Consider the following 26,364-nt stretch of genomic DNA (forward strand, 5'->3'; position numbering starts at 1 on the left):
CACTCCACCTCTAACTCACTGCTCTAAACCCCCATCAGCACTCCAGCTCTAACTCACTGCTCTAAACCCCCATCAGCACTCCAGCTCTAACACACTGCTCTAAACCCCCATCAGCATTCCAGCTCTAACACACTGCTCGAAACCCCCATCAGCACTGCTCTAAACCCCCATCAGCACTCCAGCTCTAACACACTGCTCTAAACCCCCATCAGCATTCCAGCTCTAAACCCCCATCAGCACTGCTCTAAACCCCCATCAGCACTGCTCTAAACCCCCATCAGCACTCCAGCTCTAACACACTGCTCTAAACCCCCATCAGCACTGCTCTAAACCCCCATCAGCACTGCTCTAAACCCCCATCGACACTCCAGCTCTAACATTTACATTTACATTTAAGTCATTTAGCAGACGCTCTTATCCAGAGCGACTTACAAATTGGTGCATTCACCTTATGATATCCAGTGGAACAACCACTTTACAATAGTACATCTAAATCTTTTAAGGGGGGGGGGGGTTTAGAAGGATTACTTTATCCTGTCCCAGGTATTCCTTAAAGAGGTGGGGTTTCAGGTGTCTCCGGAAGGTGGTGATTGACTCCGCTGTCCTGGCGTCGTGAGGGAGCTTGTTCCACCATTGGGGTGCCAGAGCAGCGAACAGTTTTGACTGGGCTGAGCGGGAACTGTGCTTCCTCAGAGGTAGGGGGGCCAGCAGGCCAGTGGTGGATGAACGCAGTGCCCTTGTTTGGGTGTAGGGCCTGATCAGAGCCTGAAGGTATGGAGGTGCCGTTCCCTTCACAGCTCCGTAGGCAATCACCATGGTCTTGTAGCGGATGCGATCTTCGACTGGAAGCCAGTGGAGAGAGCGGAGGAGCGGGGTGACGTGAGAGAACTTGGGAAGGTTGAACACCAGACGGGCTGCGGCGTTCTGGATGAGTTGTAGGGGTTTAATGGCACAGGCAGGGAGCCCAGCCAACAGCGAGTTGCAGTAATCCAGGCGGGAGATGACAAGTGCCTGGATTAGGACCTGCGCCGCTTCCTGTGTGAGGCAGGGTCGTACTCTGCGAATGTTGTAGAGCATGAACCTACAGGATCGGGTCACCACCTTGATGTTAGTGGAGAACGACAGGGTGTTGTCCAGGGTCACGCCAAGGTTCTTAGCACTCTGGGAGGAGGACACAAGGGAGTTGTCAACCGTGATGGCGAGATCATGGAACGGGCAGTCCTTCCCCGGGAGGAAGAGCAGCTCCGTCTTGCCGAGGTTCAGCTTGAGGTGGTGATCCGTCATCCACACTGATATGTCTGCCAGACATGCAGAGATGCGATTCGCCACCTGGTTGTCAGAAGGGGGAAAGGAGAAGATTAATTGTGTGTCGTCTGCATAGCAATGATAGGAGAGACCATGTGAGGATATGACAGAGCCAAGTGACTTGGTGTATAGCGAGAATAGGAGAGGGCCTAGAACAGAGCCCTGGGGGACACCAGTGGTGAGAGCGCGTGGTGCAGAGACAGATTCTCGCCACGCCACCTGGTAGGAGCGACCTGTCAGGTAGGACGCAATCCAAGCGTCACACTGCTCTATAAAACACACTGCTCTAAACCCCCATCAGCATTCCAGCTCTAAACCCCCATCAGCACTGCTCTAAACCCCCATCAGCACTCCACCTCTAACACACTGCTCTAAACCCCCATCAGCACTCCAGCTCTAAACCCCCATCAGCACTGCTCTAAACCCCCATCAGCACTGCTCTAAACCCCCATCAGCACTCCAGCTCTAACCCACTGCTCTAAACCCCCATCGGCACTGCTCTAAACCCCCATCAGCACTGCTCTAAACCCCCATCAGCACTCCAGCTCTAACCCACTGCTCTAAACCCCCATCAGCACTGCTCTAAACCCCCATCGGCACTCCAGCTCTAACACACTGCTCTAAACCTCCATCAGCACTGCTCTAAACCCCCATCGGCACTCCAGCTCTAACTCACTGCTCTAAACCCCCATCAGCACTCCAGCTCTAACACACTGCTCTAAACCCCCATCAGCACTCCAGCTCTAAACCCCCATCAGCACTGCTCTAAACCCCCATCAGCACTCCAGCTCTAAACCCCATCAGCACTGCTCTAAACCCCCATCAGCACTCCAGCTCTAAACCCCCATCAGCACTGCTCTAAACCCCCATCGGCACTCCAGCTCTAACACACTGCTCTAAACCCCCATCAGCACTGCTCTAAACCCCCATCAGCACTCCAGCTCTAAACCCCCATCAGCACTGCTCTAAACCCCCATCAGCACTCCAGCTCTAACACACTGCTCTAAACCCCCATCAGCACTGCTCTAAACCCCCATCAGCACTGCTCTAAACCCCCGATCGGCACTCCAGCTCTGACACACTGCTCTAAGACCCCCATCAGCACTGCTCTAAACCCCCATCAGCACTGCTCTAAACCCCCAGTCAGCTACTCCAGCTCTAACGTTGAGGCCCTGAGTGTGAACTGGCTAGTGGCGGTCTGTTCCCCCTACATGAGGGCCCTGAGTGGAACAGCTGCTGATGGCAGGCTTGTTCCCCCCCTGAGCCCCTGAGTGGAACAGGCTATGGGGCTTTTCCCCCCCTGAGTGGAACAGGCTATGGGGCTTTCCCCCATGAGACCCCTGAGTGGAACAGGCTATGGGGCTTTCCCCCCCCTGAGTGGAACAGGCTATGGGGCTTTCCCCCCCCTGAGTGGAACAGGCTATGGGGCTTTCCCCCCCCCTGAGTGGAACAGGCTATGGGGCTTTCCCCCCCCCTGAGTGGAACAGGCTATGGGGCTTTCCCCCCCCTGAGTGGAACAGGCTATGGGGCTTTCCCCCCCCTGAGTGGAACAGGCTATGGGGCTTTCCCCCCCCCTGAGTGGAACAGGCTATGGGGCTTTCCCCCCCCTGAGTGGAACAGGCTATGGGGCTTTTCCCCCCCCTGAGTGGAACAGGCTATGGGGCTTTCCCTCCTGAGGGCCCTGAGTGGAACAGGCTATGGGGCTTTCCCCCCCCTGAGTGGAACAGGCTATGGGGCTTTCCCCCCCCTGAGTGGAACAGGCTATGGGGCTTTCCCCCCCCTGAGTGGAACAGGCTATGGGGCTTTCCCCCCCCTGAGTGGAACAGGCTATGGGGCTTTCCCCCCCCTGAGTGGAACAGGCTATGGGGCTTTCCCCCCCCTGAGTGGAACAGGCTATGGGGCTTTCCCCCCCCTGAGTGGAACAGGCTATGGGGCTTTCCCCCCCCTGAGTGGAACAGGCTATGGGGCTTTCCCCCCCCTGAGTGGAACAGGCTATGGGGCTTTCCCCCCCTGAGTGGAACAGGCTATGGGGCTTTCCCCCCCCTGAGTGGAACAGGCTATGGGGCTTCCCCCCCCCCCCTGAGTGGAACAGGCTATGGGGCTTCCCCCCCCCCCCTGAGTGGAACAGGCTATGGGGCTTTCCCCCCCCCTGAGTGGAACAGGCTATGGGGCTTTCCCCCCCCCTGAGTGGAACAGGCTATGGGGCTTTCCCCCCCCCCTGAGTGGAACAGGCTATGGGGCTTTCCCCCCCCCTGAGTGGAACAGGCTATGGGGCTTTCCCCCCCCCTGAGTGGAACAGGCTATGGGGCTTTCCCCCCCCCCTGAGTGGAACAGGCTATGGGGCTTTCCCCCCCCCCCTGAGTGGAACAGGCTATGGGGCTTTCCCCCCCCCCCTGAGTGGAACAGGCTATGGGGCTTTCCCCCCCCCCCCCTTGAGTGGAACAGGCTATGGGGCTTTCCCCCCCCCCTGAGTGGAACAGGCTATGGGGCTTTCCCCCCCCCCTGAGTGGAACAGGCTATGGGGCTTTCCCCCCCCCTGAGTGGAACAGGCTATGGGGCTTTCCCCCCCCTGAGTGGAACAGGCTATGGGGCTTTCCCCCCCCTGAGTGGAACAGGCTATGGGGTTTTCCCCCCCCTGAGTGGAACAGGCTATGGGGCTTTCCCCCCCCCTGAGTGGAACAGGCTATGGGGCTTTCCCCCCCCCTGAGTGGAACAGGCTATGGGGCTTTCCCCCCCCCTGAGCGGAACAGGCTATGGGGCTTTCCCCCCCCCTGAGCGGAACAGGCTATGGGGCTTTCCCCCCCCCTGAGCGGAACAGGCTATGGGGCTTTCCCCCCCCCGAGCGGAACAGGCTATGGGGCTTTCCCCCCCCCTGAGCGGAACAGGCTATGGGGCTTTCCCCCCCCCTGAGCGGAACAGGCTATGGGGCTTTCCCCCCCCTGAGCGGAACAGGCTATGGGGCTTTCCCCCCCCCTGAGCGGAACAGGCTATGGGGCTTTCCCCCCCCTGAGCGGAACAGGCTATGGGGCTTTCCCCCCCCTGAGCGGAACAGGCTATGGGGCTTTCCCCCCCCCCTGAGCGGAACAGGCTATGGGGCTTTCCCCCCCCTGAGCGGAACAGGCTATGGGGCTTTCCCCCCCCTGAGCGGAACAGGCTATGGGGCTTTCCCCCCCCCTGAGCGGAACAGGCTATGGGGCTTTCCCCCCCTCCCTGAGTGGAACAGGCTATGGGGCTTTCCCCCCCCCCTGAGTGGAACAGGCTATGGGGCTTTCCCCCCCCCCTGAGTGGAACAGGCTATGGGGCTTTCCCCCCCCCCTGAGTGGAACAGGCTATGGGGCTTTCCCCCCCCCCCCTGAGTGGAACAGGCTATGGGGCTTCCCCCCCCTGAGTGGAACAGGCTATGAGTGGAACAGGCTATGGGGCTTTCCCCCCCCCTGAGTGGAACAGGCCATTTATGCCTCCCAGCTGGTGATGGTCTCTCTGTGAGGACAGCGAGCTGCAGGCCATGATGAGAACCAGCACTACAGCTGTACTGTAAGCATTAAACACGGCTGATTACTGAGGCCACAGTTTACATAGTGGTAGAAACGGGAGCATGTGGTGAAGGGATGGAGCGTGTGTGTGTGTGTGTGGTGTGTGTGTGTGTGTGTGTGTGTGTGTGTGTGTGTGTGTGTGTGTGTGTGTGTGTGTGTGTGTGTGCGCCGCACCACCAAAGCCATACCGCAGTACTTGTTAGCTTTCAGACACTTGCTCCAGCTTTGAAGATGTGTTTTCTCCGCTCCTGCTCAGATGAAAGGTTTGTCCCTCTGGTTCGCACCTGACACACATTCCACCACGTTGCTATCCAGTCATGTAAATCACCTAGCCTTAGTAGTTAGGGGATTTACTGTAGCATGTCTTAATGTAGGGCTAGCCAGGTAGCATGTCTTAGTTAATGTAGGGCCAGTCAGGTAGCATGTCTTAGTTAATGTAGGGCCAGTCAGGTAGCATGTCTTAGTTAATGTAGGGCCAGTCAGGTAGAATGTCTTAGTTAATGTAGGGCCAGCCAGGTAGCAGGTCTTAATGTAGGGCTAGCCAGGTAGCATGTCTTAGTTAATGTAGGGCCAGTCAGGTAGCATGTCTTAATGTAGGGCCAGTCAGGTAGCATGTCTTAGTTAATGTAGGGCCAGCCAGGTAGCATGTCTTAATGTAGGGCTAGCCAGGTAGCATGTCTTAGTTAATGTAGGGCCAGTCAGGTAGCATGTCTTATTTAATGTAGGGCCAGTCAGGTAGAATGTCTTAGTTAATGTAGGGCTAGCCAGGTAGCATGTCTTAGTTAATGTAGGGCCAGTCAGGTAGCATGTCTTAATGTAGGGCCAGTCAGGTAGAATGTCTTAGTTAATGTAGGGCCAGCCAGGTAGCAGGTCTTAATGTAGGGATAGCCAGGTAGCATGTCTTAGTTAATGTAGGGCCAGTCAGGTAGCATGTCTTAATGTAGGGCCAGTCAGGTAGAATGTCTTAATGTAGGGCCAGTCAGGTAGAATGTCTTAGTTAATGTAGGGCTAGCCAGGTAGCATGTCTTAGTTAATGTAGGGCCAGTCAGGTAGCATGTCTTAGTTAATGTAGGGCCAGTCAGGTAGCATGTCTTAGTTAATGTAGGGCTAGCCAGGTAGCATGTCTTAATGTAGGGCCAGTCAAGTAGCATGTCTTAGTTAATGTAGGGCCAGTCAAGTAGCATGTCTTAGTTAATGTAGGGCCAGTCAGGTAGCATGTCGTTAATGTAGGGCCAGTCAGGTAGAATGTCTTAGTTAATGTAGGGCCAGCCAGGTAGCAGGTCTTAATGTAGGGCTAGCCAGGTAGCATGTCTTAGTTAATGTAGGGCCAGCCAGGTAGCATGTCTTAGTTAATGTAGGGCCAGCCAGGTAGCATGTCTTAGTTAATGTAGGGCCAGCCAGGTAGAATGTCTTAGTTAATGTAGGGCCAGCCAGGTAGCATGTCGTTAATGTAGGGCCAGCCAGGTAGCATGTCTTAGTTAATGTAGGGCCAGCCAGGTAGCATGTCTTAGTTAATGTAGGGCCAGCCAGGTAGCATGTCGTTAATGTAGGGCCAGTCAGGTAGCATGTCTTAGTTAATGTAGGGCCAGCCAGGTAGCATGTCTTAGTTAATGTAGGGCCAGCCAGGTAGCATGTCTTAATGTAGGGCTAGCCAGGTAGCATGTCTTAGTTAATGTAGGGCCAGTCAGGTAGCATGTCTTAGTTAATGTAGGGCCAGTCAGGTAGCATGTCTTAGTTAATGTAGGGCCAGTCAGGTAGCATGTCTTAGTTAATGTAGGGCCAGCCAGGTAGCATGTCTTAGTTAATGTAGGGCCAGCCAGGTAGCATGTCTTAATGTAGGGCCAGTCAGGTAGCATGTCTTAGTTAATGTAGGGCCAGTCAGGTAGCATGTCTTAGTTAATGTAGGGCCAGTCAGGTAGCATGTCTTAGTTAATGTAGGGCCAGCCAGGTAGCATGTCTTAGTTAATGTAGGGCTAGCCAGGTAGCATGTCTTAGTTAATGTAGGGCCAGTCAGGTAGCATGTCTTAGTTAATGTAGGGCTAGCCAGGTAGCATGTCTTAGTTAATGTAGGGCTAGCCAGGTAGCATGTCTTAATGTAGGGCCAGTCAGGTAGAATATCTTAGTTAATACTATACAGTACTGTACTGTATAGTACAGGGCAGTACAATGCAGTATAGTACAGGGCAGTACAATGCAGTATAGTACAGGGTAGTACAATACTGACAGAGCTCCCTATATATAGCCGTGTTATTTTCTACTTCCTGTATATAGCCGTGTTATTTTCTACTTCCTGTATATAGCCGTGTTATTTTCTACTTCCTGTATATAGCCGTGCTATTTTCTACTTCCTGTCTATAGCCGTGCTATTTTCTACTTCCTGTATATAGCCGTGTTATTTTCTACTTCCTGTATATAGCCGTGTTATTTTCTACTTCCTGTCTATAGCCGTGTTATTTTCTACTTCCTGTCTATAGCCGTGTTATTTTCTACTTCCTGTCTATAGCCGTGTTATTTTCTACTTCCTGTATATAGCCGTGTTATTTTCTACTTCCTGTATATAGCCGTGTTATTTTCTACTTCCTGTATATAGCCGTGTTATTTTCTACTTCCTGTATATAGCCGTGTTATTTTCTACTTCCTGTATATAGCCGTGTTATTTTCTACTTCCTGTATATAGCCGTGTTATTTTCTACTTCCTGTATATAGCCGTGCTATTTTCTACTTCCTGTATATAGCCGTGCTATTTTCTACTTCCTGTATATAGCCGTGTTATTTTCTACTTCCTGTATATAGCCGTGTTATTTGGCTTAAATATGACTATCCTGAGTAGTGTTTGTTTCTGTTTCAACAGGAGAGGTTTCTCCACAGACAGCCGGATGGCCACCCTACCAGACCCCCCACAGCCCCAGGGGACAGCAGCAGTATTCACAGACAGCCGGATGGCCACCCTACCAGACCCCCCACAGCCCCAGGGGACAGCAGCAGTATTCACAGACAGCCGGATGGCCACCCTACCAGACCCCCCACAGCCCCAGGGGACAGCAGCAGTATTCACAGACAGCCGGATGGCCACCCTACCAGACCCCCCACAGCCCCAGGGGACAGCAGCAGTATTCACAGACAGCCGGATGGCCACCCTACCAGACCCCCCACAGCCCCAGGGGACAGCAGCAGTATTCACAGACAGCCGGATGGCCACCCTAGCAGACCCCCCACAGCCCCAGGGGACAGCAGCAGTATTCACAGACAGCCGGATGGCCACCCTACCAGACCCCCCACAGCCCCAGGGGACAGCAGCAGTATTCACAGACAGCCGGATGGCCACCCTACCAGACCCCCCACAGCCCCAGGGGACAGCAGCAGTATTCACAGACAGCCGGATGGCCACCCTACCAGACCCCCCACAGCCCCAGGGGACAGCAGCAGTATTCACAGACAGCCGGATGGCCACCCTAGCAGACCCCCCACAGCCCCAGGGGACAGCAGCAGTATTCACAGAGCCAAACGGAGCCCAAGGCAACAATCTGACTCAGGTATGGGCTTTAGCTCAACCAACTACACAGTGTTCATGTTTGAACTATTTATTCCTTCACACACACACACACGACAGGCAGGGTCAGCTGCAGAGCCTGTCCCCTGAAGCTAGCTATATGATGAACAACTCATCGTCTCTCTGTTTGAAGTTCAGCCGTCTCTCTCTCTCTCTCTGGTTGGGAAGTTCAGCCGTCTCTCTCTCTCTATATCTCTCTCTCTATATCTCTCTCTCTATATCTCTCTCTCTATATCTCTCTCTCTATCTATCTCTCTCTCTCTATATCTCTCTCTCTCTATATATCTCTCTCTCTCTATATCTCTCTCTCTATATATATCTCTCTCTCTATATATATCTCTCTCTCTATATATATCTCTCTCTCTATATATATCTCTCTCTCTATATATATCTCTCTCTCTATATATATCTCTCTCTCTATATATATCTCTCTCTCTATATCTCTCTCTATATATCTCTCTCTATATCTCTCTCTATATCTCTCTCTATATCTCTCTCTATATCTCTCTCTATATCTCTCTCTATATCTCTCTCTCTCTATATCTCTCTCTCTCTATATCTCTATATCTCTCTCTATATCTCTCTCTCTCTATATCTCTCTCTCTATATATCTCTCTCTCTATATATCTCTCTCTATCTCTCTCTCTATCTCTCTCTCTATCTATATCTCTCTCTCTCTATATCTCTCTCTCTCTATATCTCTCTCTCTCTCTATATCTCTCTCTCTCTATATCTCTCTATATCTCTATCTCTCTCTATATCTCTATCTCTCTCTCTCTATATCTCTCTCTATATCTCTCTCTCTCTATATCTCTCTCTCTCTATATCTCTCTATATCTCTCTCTCTCTCTCTATAATCCGCCTGCCAGCCTGATCATTGTGTTGCAGGCCCTTCCCTCCTCGTCAATTTTCTGAGTGTTGAATTAGGGTCTGGCCCCGTTTTTGCGACGGGTCCAAGATGGACATGGACCTCACAGTAGTCAGCAAGGGGTACGAACATTACTCTCAGCTGCAGCACCTGGCTTTAGTTAGTTGTCTTGTTGGTTATTTATCTGTGTGGCCCAAATGACACCCTTTTCCATATGGGCCCTGGTCTAAAGTAGTGCACTATATAGGTAATAGGGCTCTGGTATAAAGTAGTGCACTATATAGGGAATAGGACTCTGGTATAAAGTAGTGCACTATATAGGGAATAGGACTCTGGTATAAAGTAGTGCACTATATAGGGAATAGGACTCTGGTATAAAGTAGTGCACTATATAGGGAATAGGACTCTGGTATAAAGTAGTGCACTATATAGGGTGCCATTTGGGATGCACCCTCTGTGTATAATAGATCTTCTAAGCTAGTAGACCTGTCTACTGAGGCGTCCTACCCCCTTAATAATAATAAATTAGGATTTCGCCCCGATTTGAGCGTGACTCGTGGTGGAGTTTTACCATCTCTAAAGAATCTACATAATGTCCCACGAGGTATTCAGGATGGACTGGTGATTACAGGACATTCCTCTAGACTGGGGATTACAGGACATTCCTCTAGACTGGGGATTACAGGACGTTCCTCTAGACTGGGGATTACAGGACGTTCCTCTAGACTGGGGATTACAGGACGTTCCTCTAGACTGGGGATTACAGGACGTTCCTCTAGACTGGGGATTACAGGACGTTCCTCTAGACTGGGGATTACAGGACGTTCCTCTAGACTGGGGATTACAGGACGTTCCTCTAGACGTGGGATTACAGGACGTTCCTCTAGACGTGGGATTACAGGACGTTCCTCCAGACGTGGGATTACAGGACGTTCCTCCAGACGTGGGATTACAGGACGTTCCTCCAGACGTGGGATTACAGGACGTTCCTCTAGACGTGGGATTACAGGACGTTCCTCTAGACGTGGGATTACAGGACGTTCCTCTAGACGTGGGATTACAGGACGTTCCTCTAGACGTGGGATTACAGGACGTTCCTCTAGACGTGGGATTACAGGACGTTCCTCTAGACGTGGGATTACAGGACGTTCCTCTAGACGTGGGATTACAGGACGTTCCTCTAGACGTGGGATTACAGGACGTTCCTCTAGACGTGGGATTACAGGACGTTCCTCTAGACGTGGGATTACAGGACGTTCCTCTAGACGTGGGATTACAGGACGTTCCTCTAGACGTGGGATTACAGGACGTTCCTCTAGACGTGGGATTACAGGACGTTCCTCTAGACGTGGGATTACAGGACGTTCCTCTAGACGTGGGATTACAGGGAGCTGACTGAATCTCAGTTATTGGGTTTAAATTAGTAGAAAGAACTCACCTTTGAGACGTTCACCATCCGTCTGTAAAACTGAGACACACTAACCACTACCAGACCCCTGCTCTCAACACACACACACATCCTTTTGTAATCGCAGCCTCTGAGCTGTGGGTGTACACACACACACACACACACACACACACACACACGTGTTACTCCCGGAGATCGACATCTTCAAAGACCCAAGGTTTGTTTTTATTAGCATAGCTCACATTCTAAACATGGAGTACAAAAGCAAAGCTGTGCATATTGAGATACTGAATACTGACTGATTACTGGAGATGGGGGTACTAAATCAAATCAGTCAAATGAATGAAACACATCAATACGTCAAAACCTGACACGTCCTCTGAGACGGCCCCCCCCCCCTGGAGCGTCCTCTGAGACGGCCCCCCCCCCCCCCCGGAGCGTCCTCTGAGACGGCCCCCCCCCCCCCGAGTGTCCTCTGAGACGGCCCCCCCCCCCCCGGAGCGTCCTCTGAGACGGCCCCCCCCCCCCCCGGAGCGTCCTCTGAGACGGCCCCCCCCCCCCCCCCGGAGCGTCCTCTGAGACGGCCCCCCCCCCCGGAGCGTCCTCTGAGACGGCCCCCCCCCCGGAGCGTCCTCTGAGACGGCCCCCCCCCCCGGAGCGTCCTCTGAGACGGCCCCCCCCCCGGAGCGTCCTCTGAGACGGCCCCCCCCCCCGGAGCGTCCTCTGAGACGGCCCCCCCCCCCGGAGCGTGGTGAACGGGGGGACAGCCAGATTGCCTCGGTAGTGACGTGGTGAACGGGGGGGGCAGCCAGATTGCAGCAGCAGGGCTGGTGATGCCCCTCTAGCATGTGGGAACTAATTCACACTTTCATCTGGCTACATTCCCCATCTGAGGCTAATTCATAGGACAGGAAGATCTCTAATCATCCACCACACACACACACACACATCGCAGACACACACACACACACACACACACACACACATCGCACGCACACACACACACATCCTGATGTGGTCTAAGAACGCTGGAGGTGAAACCACACTTAGAAATTACTGGAATTACTGGAATACACACACCGCAGATGGGGACACACACACACCGCAGATGGACACACACACACACACACACACACCGCAGATGGACACACACACACACACACACACACCGCAGATGGGGACACACACACACACACACACACACCGCAGATGGACACACACACACCGCAGATGGACACACACACACCGCAGATGGACACACACACACACACACACACACACACACACACCGCAGATGGACACACACACACCGCAGATGGACACACACACACACTGACATACCTCCACACATACCCCATGTTCTGCTTGTTGAGGATGTAGTGTTACTGTATTCAGGGAGGTAGAGGATGTAGTGTTACTGTATTCAGGGAGATAGAGCTGGTAGTGTTACTGTATTCAGGGAGGTAGAGGATGTAGTGTTACTGTATTCAGGGAGGTAGAGGATGTAGCGTTACTGTATTCAGGGAGGTAGAGGATGTAGCGTTACTGTATTCAGGGAGGCAGAGGATGTAGTGTTACTGTATTCAGGGAGGTAGAGGATGTAGCGTTACTGTATTCAGGGAGGCAGAGGATGTAGCGTTACTGTATTCAGGGAGGTAGAGCTGGTAGCGTTACTGTATTCAGGGAGGTAGAGCTGGTAGTGTTACTGTATTCAGGGAGGTAGAGGATGTAGCGTTACTGTATTCAGGGAGGCAGAGCTGGTAGTGTTACTGTATTCAGGGAGGCAGAGGATGTAGCGTTACTGTATTCAGGGAGGCAGAGCTGGTAGTGTTACTGTATTCAGGGAGGTAGAGCTGGTAGTGTTACTGTATTCAGGGAGGTAGAGGATGTAGCGTTACTGTATTCAGGGAGGCAGAGCTGGTAGCGTTACTGTATTCAGGGAGGTAGAGCTGGTAGTGTTACTGTATTCAGGGAGGTAGAGGATGTAGCGTTACTGTATTCAGGGAGGTAGAGGATGTAGTGTTACTGTATTCAGGGAGGCAGAGCTGGTAGCGTTACTGTATTCAGGGAGGTAGAGCTGGTAGTGTTACTGTATTCAGGGAGGTAGAGGATGTAGCGTTACTGTATTCAGGGAGGTAGAGGATGTAGCGTTACTGTATTCAGGGAGGTAGAGGATGTAGCGTTACTGTATTCAGGGAGGTAGAGGATGTAGCGTTACTGTATTCAGGGAGGTAGAGGATGTAGCGTTACTGTATTCAGGGAGGTAGAGGATGTAGCGTTACTGTATTCAGGGAGGTAGAGGATGTAGCGTTACTGTATTCAGGGAGGTAGAGGATGTAGCGTTACTGTATTCAGGGAGGTAGAGGTTGTGGCGTTACTGTATTCAGGGAGGTAGAGCTGGTAGTGTTACTGTATTCAGGGAGATAGAGCTGGTAGTGTTACTGTATTCAGGGAGGTAGAGGATGTAGTGTTACTGTATTCAGGGAGGTAGAGGATGTAGCGTTACTGTATTCAGGGAGATACCTGATGTTCTGTCCACCATCAAGACTAGATGAAACACTTGTTTGTTTTTGTCTTTCAGAATCAACTGGGAAACGGAAAGAAACGGAAAGAAGAAAGAAAGGTGATTTCATGTAATGTGTCCTCCTCCTGAACCTCCTGTAATGTGTCCTCCTCTGAACCTCCTGTAATGTGTCCTCCTCTGAACCTCCTGTAATGTGTCCTCCTCTGAACCTCCTGTAATGTTTCCTCCTCTGAACCTCCTGTAATGTGTCCTCCTCTGAACCTCCTGTAATGTTTCCTCCTCTGAACCTCCTGTAATGTGTCCTCCTCTGAGCCTCCTGTAATGTGTCCTCCTCTGAGCCTCCTGTAATGTGTCCTCCTCTGAGCCTCCTGTAATGTGTCCTCCTCTGAACCTCCTGTAATGTGTCCTCCTCTGAGCCTCCTGTAATGTGTCCTCCTCTGAGCCTCCTGTAATGTGTCCTCCTCTGAGCCTCCTGTAATGTTTCCTCCTCTGAACCTCCTGTAATGTTTCCTCCTATAAGCCTCCTGTAATGTGTTCTCCTCTGAACCTCCTGTAATGTGTCCTCCTCTGAACCTCCTGTAATGTTTCCTCCTCTGAACCTCCTGTAATGTGTCCTCCTCTGAACCTCCTGTAATGTGTCCTCCTCTGAACCTCCTGTAATGTGTCCTCCTCTGAGCCTCCTGTAATGTGTCCTCCTCTGAACCTCCTGTAATGTGTCCTCCTCTGAGCCTCCTGTAATGTGTTCTCCTCTGAACCTCCTGTAATGTGTTCTCCTCTGAACCTCCTGTAATGTTTCCTCCTCTGAACCTCCTGTAATGTGTCCTCCTCTGAACCTCCTGTAATGTGTCCTCCTCTGAACCTCCTGTAATGTTTCCTCCTCTGAACCTCCTGTAATGTTTCCTCCTATAAGCCTCCTGTAATGTTTCCTCCTCTGAACCTCCTGTAATGTGTCCTCCTCTGAACCTCCTGTAATGTGTCCTCCTCTGAACCTCCTGTAATGTTTCCTCCTATAAGCCTCCTGTAATGTGTCCTCCTATAAGCCTCCTGTAATGTGTTCTCCTCTGAACCTCCTGTAATGTGTCCTCCTCTGAACCTCCTGTAATGTTTCCTCCTCTGAACCTCCTGTAATGTGTCCTCCTCTGAACCTCCTGTAATGTGTCCTCCTCTGAGCCTCCTGTAATGTGTCCTCCTCTGAGCCTCCTGTAATGTGTCCTCCTCTGAGCCTCCTGTAATGTGTCCTCCTCTGAGCCTCCTGTAATGTGTCCTCCTCTGAGCCTCCTGTAATGTGTCCTCCTCTGAGCCTCCTGTAATGTGTCCTCCTCTGAACCTCCTGTAATGTGTCCTCCTCTGAGCCTCCTGTAATGTGTCCTCCTCTGAGCCTCCTGTAATTCACTGAGTTCATGGTGCACAGATATAACGTTCATGGACTTAATGAGACTCAGGCGACCTGTTATGTTGAAACTCTGCCTTAATTCATCTGCAGACATTAGTCATTTGACTTTAGGCACCAGATATTCGTATTAACGATAGGAATAATACTCATGATGTATTTCTGTGTGTCCGTGTGCCCCAGGCAGGAAGAGGTCTCCTCCAGGAGCTCAGGGCTCCCCCGGTCCACCTGGTTCCCCAGGCCCCCAGGGGCCTCCAGGTATTCCTGGTATTCCTGGTATTCCTGGTAGCAACGCTGTGGGCCCAGCTGGCCCTCCTGGTCGTCCCGGAGCACAGGGGCCCCCCGGGCTGACGGGACCGGCAGGTAAGGATGAGATAATAGATCTAGACGAGCATATTGGTCAGTCATATTATGGCTGTGTCCCAAATGGCACCCTGTTCCCTATAGCGGTGGTTCCCAGCAGCACCCTGTTCCCTATAGCGGTGGTTCCCAGCAGCACCCTGTTCCCTATAGCGGTGGTTCCCAGGGGGCACCCTGTTCCCTATAGCGGTGGTTCCCAGCAGCACCCTGTTCCCTATAGCGGTGGTTCCCAGGGTGCACCCTGTTCCCTATAGCGGTGGTTCCCAGGGGGCACCCTGTTCCCTATAGCGGTGGTTCCCAGGGTGCACCCTGTTCCCTATAGCGGTGGTTCCCAGGGGGCACCCTGTTCCCTATAGCGGTGGTTCCCAGGGGGCACCCTGTTCCCTATAGCGGTGGTTCCCAGCAGCACCCTGTTCCCTATAGCGGTGGTTCCCAGGGTGCACCCTGTTCCCTATAGCTGTGGTTCCCAGGGTGCACCCTGTTCCCTATAGCGGTGGTTCCCAGGGTGCACCCTGTTCCCTATAGCGGTGGTTCCCAGGGGGCACCCTGTTCCCTATAGCGGTGGTTCCCAGGGGGCACCCTGTTCCCTATAGCGGTGGTTCCCAGCAGCACCCTGTTCCCTATAGCGGTGGTTCCCAGGGTGCACCCTGTTCCCTATAGCTGTGGTTCCCAGGGTGCACCCTGTTCCCTATAGCGGTGGTTCCCAGCAGCACCCTGTTCCCTATAGCGGTGGTTCACAGCAGCACCCTGTTCCCTATAGCGGTGGTTCCCAGGGGGCACCCTGTTCCCTATAGGCACCCTGTTCCCTATAGCGGTGGTTCCCAGGGGGCACCCTGTTCCCTATAGCGGTGGTTCCCAGCAGCACCCTGTTCCCTATAGCGGTGGTTCCCAGCAGCACCCTGTTCCCTATAGCGGTGGTTCCCAGGGGGCACCCTGTTCCCTATAGCGGTGGTTCCCAGCGGGCACCCTGTTCCCTATAGCGGTGGTTCCCAGCGGGCACCCTGTTCCCTATAGCGGTGGTTCCCAGCAGCACCCTGTTCCCTATAGCGGTGGTTCCCAGGGGGCACCCTGTTCCCTATAGCGGTGGTTCCCAGGGGGCACCCTGTTCCCTATAGCGGTGGTTCCCAGCGGGCACCCTGTTCCCTATAGCGGTGGTTCCCAGGGTGCACCCTGTTCCCTATAGCGGTGGTTCCCAGCGAGCACCCTGTTCCCTATAGCGGTGGTTCCCAGGGTGCACCCTGTTCCCTATAGCGGTGGTTCCCAGGGTGCACCCTGTTCCCTATAGCGGTGGTTCCCAGCAGCACCCTGTTCCCTATAGCGGTGGTTCCCAGCAGCACCCTGTTCCCTATAGCGGTGGTTCCCAGCAGCACCCTGTTCCCTATAGCGGTGGTTCCCAGCGAGCACCCTGTTCCCTATAGCGGTGGTTCCCAGGGGGCACCCTGTTCCCTATAGCGGTGGTTCCCAGGGGGCACCCTGTTCCCTATAGCGGTGGTTCCCAGGGGGCACCCTGTTCCCTATAGCGGTGGTTCCCAGGGTGCACCCTGTTCCCTATAGCGGTGGTTCCCAGCAGCACCCTGTTCCCTATAGCGGTGGTTCCCAGGGGGCACCCTGTTCCCTATAGCGGTGGTTCCCAGGGGGCACCCTGTTCCCTATAGCGGTGGTTCCCAGCAGCACCCTGTTCCCTATAGCGGTGGTTCCCAGCAGCACCCTGTTCCCTATAGCGGTGGTTCCCAGCGGGCACCCTGTTCCCTATAGCGGTGGTTTCCAGCAGCACCCTGTTCCCTATAGCGGTGGTTCCCAGCAGCACCCTGTTCCCTATAGCGGTGGTTCCCAGGGGGCACCCTGTTCCCTATAGCGGTGGTTCCCAGGGGGCACCCTGTTCCCTATAGCGGTGGTTCCCAGGGGGCACCCTGTTCCCTATAGCGGTGGTTCCCAGGGGGCACCCTGTTCCCTATAGCGGTGGTTCCCAGGGGGCACCCTGTTCCCTATAGCGGTGGTTCCCAGGGGGCACCCTGTTCCCTATAGCGGTGGTTTCCAGCAGCACCCTGTTCCCTATAGCGGTGGTTCCCAGCAGCACCCTGTTCCCTATAGCGGTGGTTCCCAGGGGGCACCCTGTTCCCGAAAGCGGTGGTTCCCAGGGGGCACCCTGTTCCCTATAGCGGTGGTTCCCAGGGGGCACCCTGTTCCCTATAGCGGTGGTTCCCAGGGGGCACCCTGTTCCCTATAGCGGTGGTTCCCAGGGGGCACCCTGTTCCCTATAGCGGTGGTTCCCAGGGGGCACCCTGTTCCCTATAGCGGTGGTTCCCAGGGGGCACCCTGTTCCCTATAGCGGTGGTTCCCAGCAGCACCCTGTTCCCTATAGCGGTGGTTCCCAGCAGCACCCTGTTCCCTATAGCGGTGGTTCCCAGCGGGCACCCTGTTCCCTATAGCGGTGGTTCCCAGGGGGCACCCTGTTCCCTATAGCGGTGGTTCCCAGGGGGCACCCTGTTCCCTATAGCGGTGGTTCCCAGGGGGCACCCTGTTCCCTATAGCGGTGGTTCCCAGCAGCACCCTGTTCCCTATAGCGGTGGTTCCCAGCAGCACCCTGTTCCCTATAGCGGTGGTTCCCAGCAGCACCCTGTTCCCTATAGCGGTGGTTCCCAGCAGCACCCTGTTCCCTATAGCGGTGGTTCCCAGCGGGCACCCTGTTCCCTATAGCGGTGGTTCCCAGGGTGCACCCTGTTCCCTATAGCGGTGGTTCCCAGGGGGCACCCTGTTCCCTATAGCGGTGGTTCCCAGGGGGCACCCTGTTCCCTATAGCGGTGGTTCCCAGGGGGCACCCTGTTCCCTATAGCGGTGGTTCCCAGGGGGCACCCTGTTCCCTATAGCGGTGGTTCCCAGGGGGCACCCTGTTCCCTATAGCGGTGGTTCCCAGGGGGCACCCTGTTCCCTATAGCCAGCAGCACCCTGTTCCCTATAGCGGTGGTTCCCAGGGGGCACCCTGTTCCCTATAGCGGTGGTTCCCAGGGGCACCCTGTTCCCTATAGCGACCCTGTTCCCTATAGCGGTGGTTCCCAGGGGGCACCCTGTTCCCTATAGCGGTGGTTCCCAGGGGGCACCCTGTTCCCTATAGCGGTGGTTCCCAGCAGCACCCTGTTCCCTATAGCGGTGGTTCCCAGCAGCACCCTGTTCCCTATAGCGGTGGTTCCCAGCAGCACCCTGTTCCCTATAGCGGTGGTTCCCAGCGGGCACCCTGTTCCCTATAGCGGTGGTTCCCAGGGGGCACCCTGTTCCCTATAGCGGTGGTTCCCAGGGGGCACCCTGTTCCCTATAGCGGTGGTTCCCAGGGGGCACCCTGTTCCCTATAGCGGTGGTTCCCAGGGGGCACCCTGTTCCCTATAGCGGTGGTTCCCAGGGGGCACCCTGTTCCCTATAGCGGTGGTTCCCAGGGGGCACCCTGTTCCCTATAGCGGTGGTTCCCAGGGGGCACCCTGTTTCCCTATAGCGGTGGTTCCCAGGGGGCACCCTGTTCCCTATAGCGGTGGTTCCCAGCAGCACCCTGTTCCCTATAGGCGGTGGTTCCCAGGGGGCACCCTGTTCCCTATAGCGGTGGTTCCCAGGGGGCACCCTGTTCCCTATAGCCGGTGGTTCCCAGCAGCACCCTGTTCCCTATAGCGGTGGTTCCCAGCAGCACCCTGTTCCCTATAGCGGTGGTTCCCAGCAGCACCCTGTTCCCTATAGCGGTGGTTCCCAGCGGGCACCCTGTTCCACTATAGCGATGGTTCCCAGGGGGCACCCTGTTCCCTATAGCGGTGGTTCCCAGGGGGCACCCTGTTCCCTATAGCGGTGGTTCCCCAGGGGGCACCCTGTTCCCTATAGCTGGTGGTTCCCAGGGGGCACCCTGTTCCCTATAGCGGTGGTTCCCAGCGGGCACCCTGTTCCCTATAGCGGTGGTTCCCAGCGGGCACCCTGTTCCCTATAGCGGTGGTTCCCAGGGGGCACCCTGTTCCCTATAGCGGTGGTTCCCAGCAGCACCCTGTTCCCTATAGCGGTGGTTCCCAGCAGCACCCTGTTCCCTATAGCGGTGGTTCCCAGCAGCACCCTGTTCCCTATAGCGGTGGTTCCCAGGGGCACCCTGTTCCCTATAGCGGTGGTTCCCAGGGCCCCTGTTCCCTATAGCGGTGGTTCCCAGCAGCACCCTGTTCCCTATAGCGGTGGTTCCCAGGGTGCACCCTGTTCCCTATAGCGGTGGTTCCCAGCAGCACCCTGTTCCCTATAGCGGTGGTTCCCAGCAGCACCCTGTTCCCTATAGCTGTGGTTCCCAGGGTGCACCCTGTTCCCTATAGCGGTGGTTCCCAGCAGCACCCTGTTCCCTATAGCGGTGGTTCCCAGGGTGCACCCTGTTCCCTATAGCGGTGGTTCCCAGCAGCACCCTGTTCCCTATAGCGGTGGTTCCCAGCGGGCACCCTGTTCCCTATAGCGGTGGTTCCCAGGGGGCACCCTGTTCCCTATAGCGGTGGTTCCCAGGGGGCACCCTGTTCCCTATAGCGGTGGTTCCCAGGGTGCACCCTGTTCCCTATAGCGGTGGTTCCCAGCAGCACCCTGTTCCCTATAGCGGTGGTTCCCAGGGTGCACCCTGTTCCCTATAGCGGTGGTTCCCAGCAGCACCCTGTTCCCTATAGCGGTGGTTCCCAGGGGGCACCCTGTTCCCTATAGCGGTGGTTCCCAGGGTGCACCCTGTTCCCTATAGCTGTGGTTCCCAGGGTGCACCCTGTTCCCTATAGCGGTGGTTCCCAGCAGCACCCTGTTCCCTATAGCGGTGGTTCCCAGGGTGCACCCTGTTCCCTATAGCGGTGGTTCCCAGCAGCACCCTGTTCCCTATAGCGGTGGTTCCCAGCAGCACCCTGTTCCCTATAGCGGTGGTTCCCAGGGGGCACCCTGTTCCCTATAGCGGTGGTTCCCAGGGGGCACCCTGTTCCCTATAGCGGTGGTTCCCAGGGTGCACCCTGTTCCCTATAGCGGTGGTTCCCAGGGTGCACCCTGTTCCCTATAGCGGTGGTTCCCAGCAGCACCCTGTTCCCTATAGCGGTGGTTCCCAGGGTGCACCCTGTTCCCTATAGCGGTGGTTCCCAGCAGCACCCTGTTCCCTATAGCGGTGGTTCCCAGCGGGCACCCTGTTCCCTATAGCGGTGGTTCCCAGGGGGCACCCTGTTCCCTATAGCGGTGGTTCCCAGGGGGCACCCTGTTCCCTATAGCGGTGGTTCCCAGGGTGCACCCTGTTCCCTATAGCGGTGGTTCCCAGCAGCACCCTGTTCCCTATAGCGGTGGTTCCCAGGGTGCACCCTGTTCCCTATAGCGGTGGTTCCCAGCAGCACCCTGTTCCCTATAGCGGTGGTTCCCAGGGGGCACCCTGTTCCCTATAGCGGTGGTTCCCAGCAGCACCCTGTTCCCTATAGCGGTGGTTCCCAGGGTGCACCCTGTTCCCTATAGCGGTGGTTCCCAGCAGCACCCTGTTCCCTATAGCGGTGGTTCCCAGCAGCACCCTGTTCCCTATAGCGGTGGTTCCCAGGGTGCACCCTGTTCCCTATAGCGGTGGTTCCCAGGGTGCACCCTGTTCCCTATAGCGGTGGTTCCCAGCAGCACCCTGTTCCCTATAGCGGTGGTTCCCAGCAGCACCCTGTTCCCTATAGCGGTGGTTCCCAGCAGCACCCTGTTCCCTATAGCGGTGGTTCCCAGCAGCACCCTGTTCCCTATAGCGGTGGTTCCCAGCAGCACCCTGTTCCCTATAGCTGTGGTTCCCAGGGTGCACCCTGTTCCCTATAGCGGTGGTTCCCAGCAGCACCCTGTTCCCTATAGCGGTGGTTCCCAGGGTGCACCCTGTTCCCTATAGCGGTGGTTCCCAGCAGCACCCTGTTCCCTATAGCGGTGGTTCCCAGCAGCACCCTGTTCCCTATAGCGGTGGTTCCCAGGGTGCACCCTGTTCCCTATAGCGGTGGTTCCCAGCAGCTCCCTGTTCCCTATAGCGGTGGTTCCCAGCAGCACCCTGTTCCCTATAGCGGTGGTTCCCAGGGTGCACCCTGTTCCCTATAGCGGTGGTTCCCAGGCAGCACCCTGTTCCCTATAGCGGTGGTTCCCAGGGTGCACCCTGTTCCCTATAGCGGTGGTTCCCAGCAGCACCCTGTTCCCTATAGCGGTGGTTCCCAGCAGCACCCTGTTCCCTATAGCGGTGGTTCCCAGCAGCACCCTGTTCCCTATAGCGGTGGTTCCCAGGGTGCACCCTGTTCCCTATAGCGGTGGTTCCCAGCAGCTCCCTGTTCCCTATAGCGGTGGTTCCCAGCAGCACCCTGTTCCCTATAGCGGTGGTTCCCAGGGTGCACCCTGTTCCCTATAGCGGTGGTTCCCAGGGTGCACCCTGTTCCCTATAGCGGTGGTTCCCAGCAGCTCCCTGTTCCCTATAGCGGTGGTTCCCAGCAGCACCCTGTTCCCTATAGCGGTGGTTCCCAGCAGCACCCTGTTCCCTATAGCGGTGGTTCCCAGGGTGCACCCTGTTCCCTATAGCGGTGGTTCCCAGCAGCTCCCTGTTCCCTATAGCGGTGGTTCCCAGCAGCACCCTGTTCCCTATAGCGGTGGTTCCCAGGGTGCACCCTGTTCCCTATAGCGGTGGTTCCCAGGGTGCACCCTGTTCCCTATAGCGGTGGTTCCCAGCAGCACCCTGTTCCCTATAGCGGTGGTTCCCAGCAGCACCCTGTTCCCTATAGCGGTGGTTCCCAGCTCCAGTCCTCCAGTACTCCCAGCAGTACAGTTTATTGTAGCCCCCTGACAAACACACCTGATTTCAACTTGTTAACTAATCATTTTAGGCCTTCGATGAGTTGAATCAGGTGAGGTTATCCAGGGCTACAATACAAACGTGTGTTGGTGAAGAGGAAATGCAACCCTAACCCGGACTTCCTGTGGAGGGTCAGAACCCAGAGAAGCATCAGCATTGTTCTGACCGGACTTCCTGTGGCGGGCGCCGGGCTCAGCGGCGACCGGACCCGGGAGGGCAGCCCAGAGCATCAGCGTTGTTCTGACCGGACTTCCTGTGGAGGGTCAGAACCCAGAGAAGCATCAGCATTGTTCTGACCGGACTTCCTGTGGAGGGTCAGAACCTAAATCACAGTCAACATAATTTTAATAGCGGGTGAGAGCATTCACAGCCAACCGTTTTTATCATTTCTATAGGCTGTGCAATTGCGTAAGAGAAAACAGAGTGATGGCCTCTATTAAAAAGAGGAGGATCCCATCAGCTTTCTATAGACTAGGCCTACTATATTTATTTCTCAACTTTTCTATTATTAAGCACATTGCTTCTCTTTACAACAGGAGTATAGCCTACCTGGCTGGTATGAAAATAAACCACGTGGAAAAGCGTCCTCCATTCGCTATTTAACCCTCCTGCTGCCTTCCGGTCGAATTGGACCGATTTAGCGACGTTTTCTCTCTGAAAAATGTAGTTCATTTAATCTGATTGTCATAAGGTTCCATGACTTTGTCCACACAGGGCATCTGAACACACAAAATACATTTTGATGATTTTCATGAAATTTTAGGTGTTTTATTTAACTTTTGTACACCTGTGGTGTTCCCGGTCAAAAATGACCGGTCATTAGAAATGAATGGGTGAAACTACAATTAGTGTATAAAATTGAGTTCAGGCACATGCACATTCATCAGATGGACACACTTCCTCTCCCAGACCCCCATGTGTGTTTGAGCACACACACACACACACACACACACACACACACACACACACACACACACCTCACTCCCCTTCTTGGCTTCCATGGCAACCCTCACGGGAACCACACCTGCTGGCATTCTCACAAACAATCACAACATTGTTTCAATAATATACAGAACTTTTCCTCGCAGCTCTGGTATATAAAGCTTTTTTGAGGCCTTGATCACAATTCATTCTGTGGCAACACAATGACTGAACGATATACTGTATGTGAGGCTCTTGATCATATCTTTGATCATGACGCTGGTGGGGAGGAGAGAGTCCTTGTTAAACTTTGACACAAAGTAGTCTGTCATAAATAGCACAGTATGTTTCATCTGAGTATTTGTTATAGTCAGAATAATCCATACATAATACTTTTATTTACTCAGTAACAGGTTGTACGAGCTCAGGTCAATGAGGACTACAGGCCATAAATAGCAAATAGAAACTCAAAACTTGTAATGTTCACAAGATCTTAAGTTGATAAAAAGATTTAACACAACATTAGGTGATAATATATGTATTATTATGGATTTATAATCAGCTATAATGGGGGGGGGGGGGGGGGTCATTTCGGACCGGGAACACAATTAATGAACATGAAACGATGTCATAAGGTGAATGCATCAATTTGTAAGTCGCTCTGGATAAGAGCGTCTGCTAAATGATGTAAATGTAATGTAAATGTACACAGCAGCAGGGTTAAGAGCATAATGACATGTATTTTCCCCCCTGTCCCTGTTCTGATACAGGTGCATGATAATGTTCCATTCTAAATCAAAACAAATGTCACACATATATTATTTAGTATATGGAAAATATTACATCAAGAATAGTCTGATGGGTGACAATATCAGCCACTTGATAGTCTAATGATATATTATTCTGATATATTATCTCTTGGGAATTATATATTATCTCTTGTGAATGATATATTATGATATATTATCTCTTGTGAATTATATATTATGATATATTATCTCTTGTGAATTATATATTATCTCTTGTGAATTATATATTATCTCTTGTGAATTATATATTATCTCTTGTGAGTGATATATTATTATGATATATTATTATGAAATATTATCTCTTGTGAATGATATATTATCATGATATATTATCTCTTGTGAGTGATGCCCAGCTGTTGCGCATGCTTTTTTAGTCTCACACCTCATGTAGCCCATAGTCCTATATGTTTAATAAGGTTAGTAGCCCATAGTCCTATATGTTTAATAAGGTTAGTAGCCCATAGTCCTATATGTTTTAATAAGGTTAGTAGCCCATAGTCCTATATGTTTAATAAGGTTAGTAGCCCATAGTCCTATATGTTTAATAAGGTTAGTAGCCCATAGTCCTATATGTTTTAATAAGGTTAGTAGCCCATAGTCCTATATGTTTAATAAGGTTAGTATCACACCTCATGTAGCCTAGTCCATAGTCCTATATGTTTAATAAGGTTAGTAGCCCATAGTCCTATATGTTTTAATAAGGTTAGTAGCCCATAGTCCTATATGTTTTAATAAGGTTAGTAGCCCATAGTCCTATATGTTTTAATAAGGTTAGTAGCCCATAGTCCTATATGTTTTAATAAGGTTAGTAGCCCATAGTCCTATATGTTTAATAAGGTTAGTAGCCCATAGTCCTATATGTTTTAATAAGGTTAGTAGTCCATAGTCCTATATGTTTAATAAGGTTAGTAGCCCATAGTCAAAAATGTTTTAATAAGGTTAGTATCACACCTCATGTAGCCTAGCCCATAGTCCTATATGTTTTAATAAGGTTAGTAGCCCATAGTCCTATATGTTTAATAAGGTTAGTAGCCCATAGTCCTATATGTTTAATAAGGTTAGTAGCCCATAGTCCTATATGTTTTAATAAGGTTAGTAGCCCATAGTCCTATATGTTTAATAAGGTTAGTAGCCCATAGTCCTATATGTTTAATAAGGTTAGTAGCCCATAGTCCTATATGTTTAATAAGGTTAGTAGCCCATAGTCCTATATGTTTTAATAAGGTTAGTAGCCCATAGTCCTATATGTTTTAATAAGGTTAGTAGCCCATAGTCCTATATGTTTTAATAAGGTTAGTAGCCCATAGTCCTATATGTTTTAATAAGGTTAGTATCACACCTCATGTAGCCTAGCCCATAGTCCTATATGTTTTAATAAGGTTAGTAGCCCATAGTCCTATATGTTTTAATAAGGTTAGTAGCCCATAGTCCTATATGTTTAATAAAGTTAGTAGCCCATAGTCCTATATGTTTAATAAGGTTAGTAGCCCATAGTCCTATATGTTTTAATAAGGTTAGTAGCCCATAGTCCTATATGTTTAATAAGGTTAGTAGCCCATAGTCCTATATGTTTAATAAGGTTAGTAGCCCATAGTCCTATATGTTTAATAAGGTTAGTAGCCCATAGTCCTATATGTTTTAATAAGGTTAGTATCACACCTCATGTAGCCTAGCCCATAGTCCTATATGTTTTAATAAGGTTAGTAGCCCATAGTCCTATATGTTTTAATAAGGTTAGTAGCCCATAGTCCTATATGTTTTAATAAGGTTAGTAGCCCATAGTCCTATATGTTTAATAAGGTTAGTAGCCCATAGTCCTATATGTTTTAATAAGGTTAGTAGTCCATAGTCCTATATGTTTTAATAAGGTTAGTAGTCCATAGTCCTATATGTTTTAATAAGGTTAGTAGCCCATAGTCCTATATGTTTTAATAAGGTTAGTAGCCCATAGTCCTATATGTTTTAATAAGGTTTGTATCACAACTAAAGTGGCCAAATAACTTTTTTAAATGAAGCACATTAATTTGTTGGATCTGCTAAATGAACTAGTGTAGCCCCACAGCCACATCAGGACCTGCTAAATGAACTAGTGTAGCCCCACAGCCACATCAGGACCTGCTAAATGAACTAGTGTCGCCCACAGCCCACATCAGGACCTGCTAAATGAACTAGTGTAGTCCCACAGCCATATGGCATAGCCACATCAGGACCTGCTAAATGAACTAGTGTAGCCCCACAGCCACATCAGGACCTGCTAAATGAACTAGTGTAGCCCCACAGCCACATCAGGACCTGCTAAATGAACTAGTGTAGCCCCACAGCCACATCAGGACCTGCTAAATGAACTAGTGTAGCCCACAGCCACATCAGGACCTGCTAAATGAACTAGTGTAGCCCACAGCCACATCAGGACCTGCTAAATGAACTAGTGTAGCCCACAGCCACATCAGGACCTGCTAAATGAACTAGTGTAGCCCACAGCCACATCAGGACCTGCTAAATGAACTAGTGTAGCCCACAGCCACATCAGGACCTGCTAAATTAACTAGTGTAGCCCACAGCCACATCAGGACCTGCTAAATTAACTAGTGTAGCCCACAGCCACATCAGGACCTGCTAAATGAACTAGTGTAGCCTCACAGCCACATCAGGACCTGCTAAATGAACTAGTGTAGCCCCACAGCCACATCAGGACCTGCTAAATGAACTAGTGTAGCCCCACAGCCACATCAGGACCTGCTAAATGAACTAGTGTAGCCCACAGCCACATCAGGACCTGCTAAATGAACTAGTGTAGCCCACAGCCACATCAGGACCTGCTAAATGAACTAGTGTAGCCCCACAGCCACATCAGGACCTGCTAAATGAACTAGTGTAGCCCACAGCCA

At 52.3% G+C, this 26,364-nt stretch overlaps 1 protein-coding gene across 2 annotated transcripts in view; it reads left to right on the forward strand.

The window, feature by feature from the left end:
- LOC106604098 (uncharacterized) overlaps positions 1–26,364 on the forward strand; it is a 47,015-nt gene that overhangs the window by 2,390 nt on the left and 18,261 nt on the right. For both annotated transcript variants that reach the window (XM_045717804.2, XM_045717805.2), the window contains exons 2-4: positions 7,690–8,371; positions 13,246–13,287; positions 14,762–14,941. In XM_045717804.2, coding sequence (XP_045573760.2) covers positions 7,690–8,371; positions 13,246–13,287; positions 14,762–14,941 — 904 coding nt within the window. The remainder of the gene's footprint in view (positions 1–7,689; positions 8,372–13,245; positions 13,288–14,761; positions 14,942–26,364) is intronic.

This window comes from Salmo salar, chromosome 05, assembly GCF_965601325.2.
Source record: "Salmo salar chromosome 05, fSalSal1, whole genome shotgun sequence".
Lineage (NCBI taxonomy): Eukaryota > Metazoa > Chordata > Actinopteri > Salmoniformes > Salmonidae > Salmo > Salmo salar.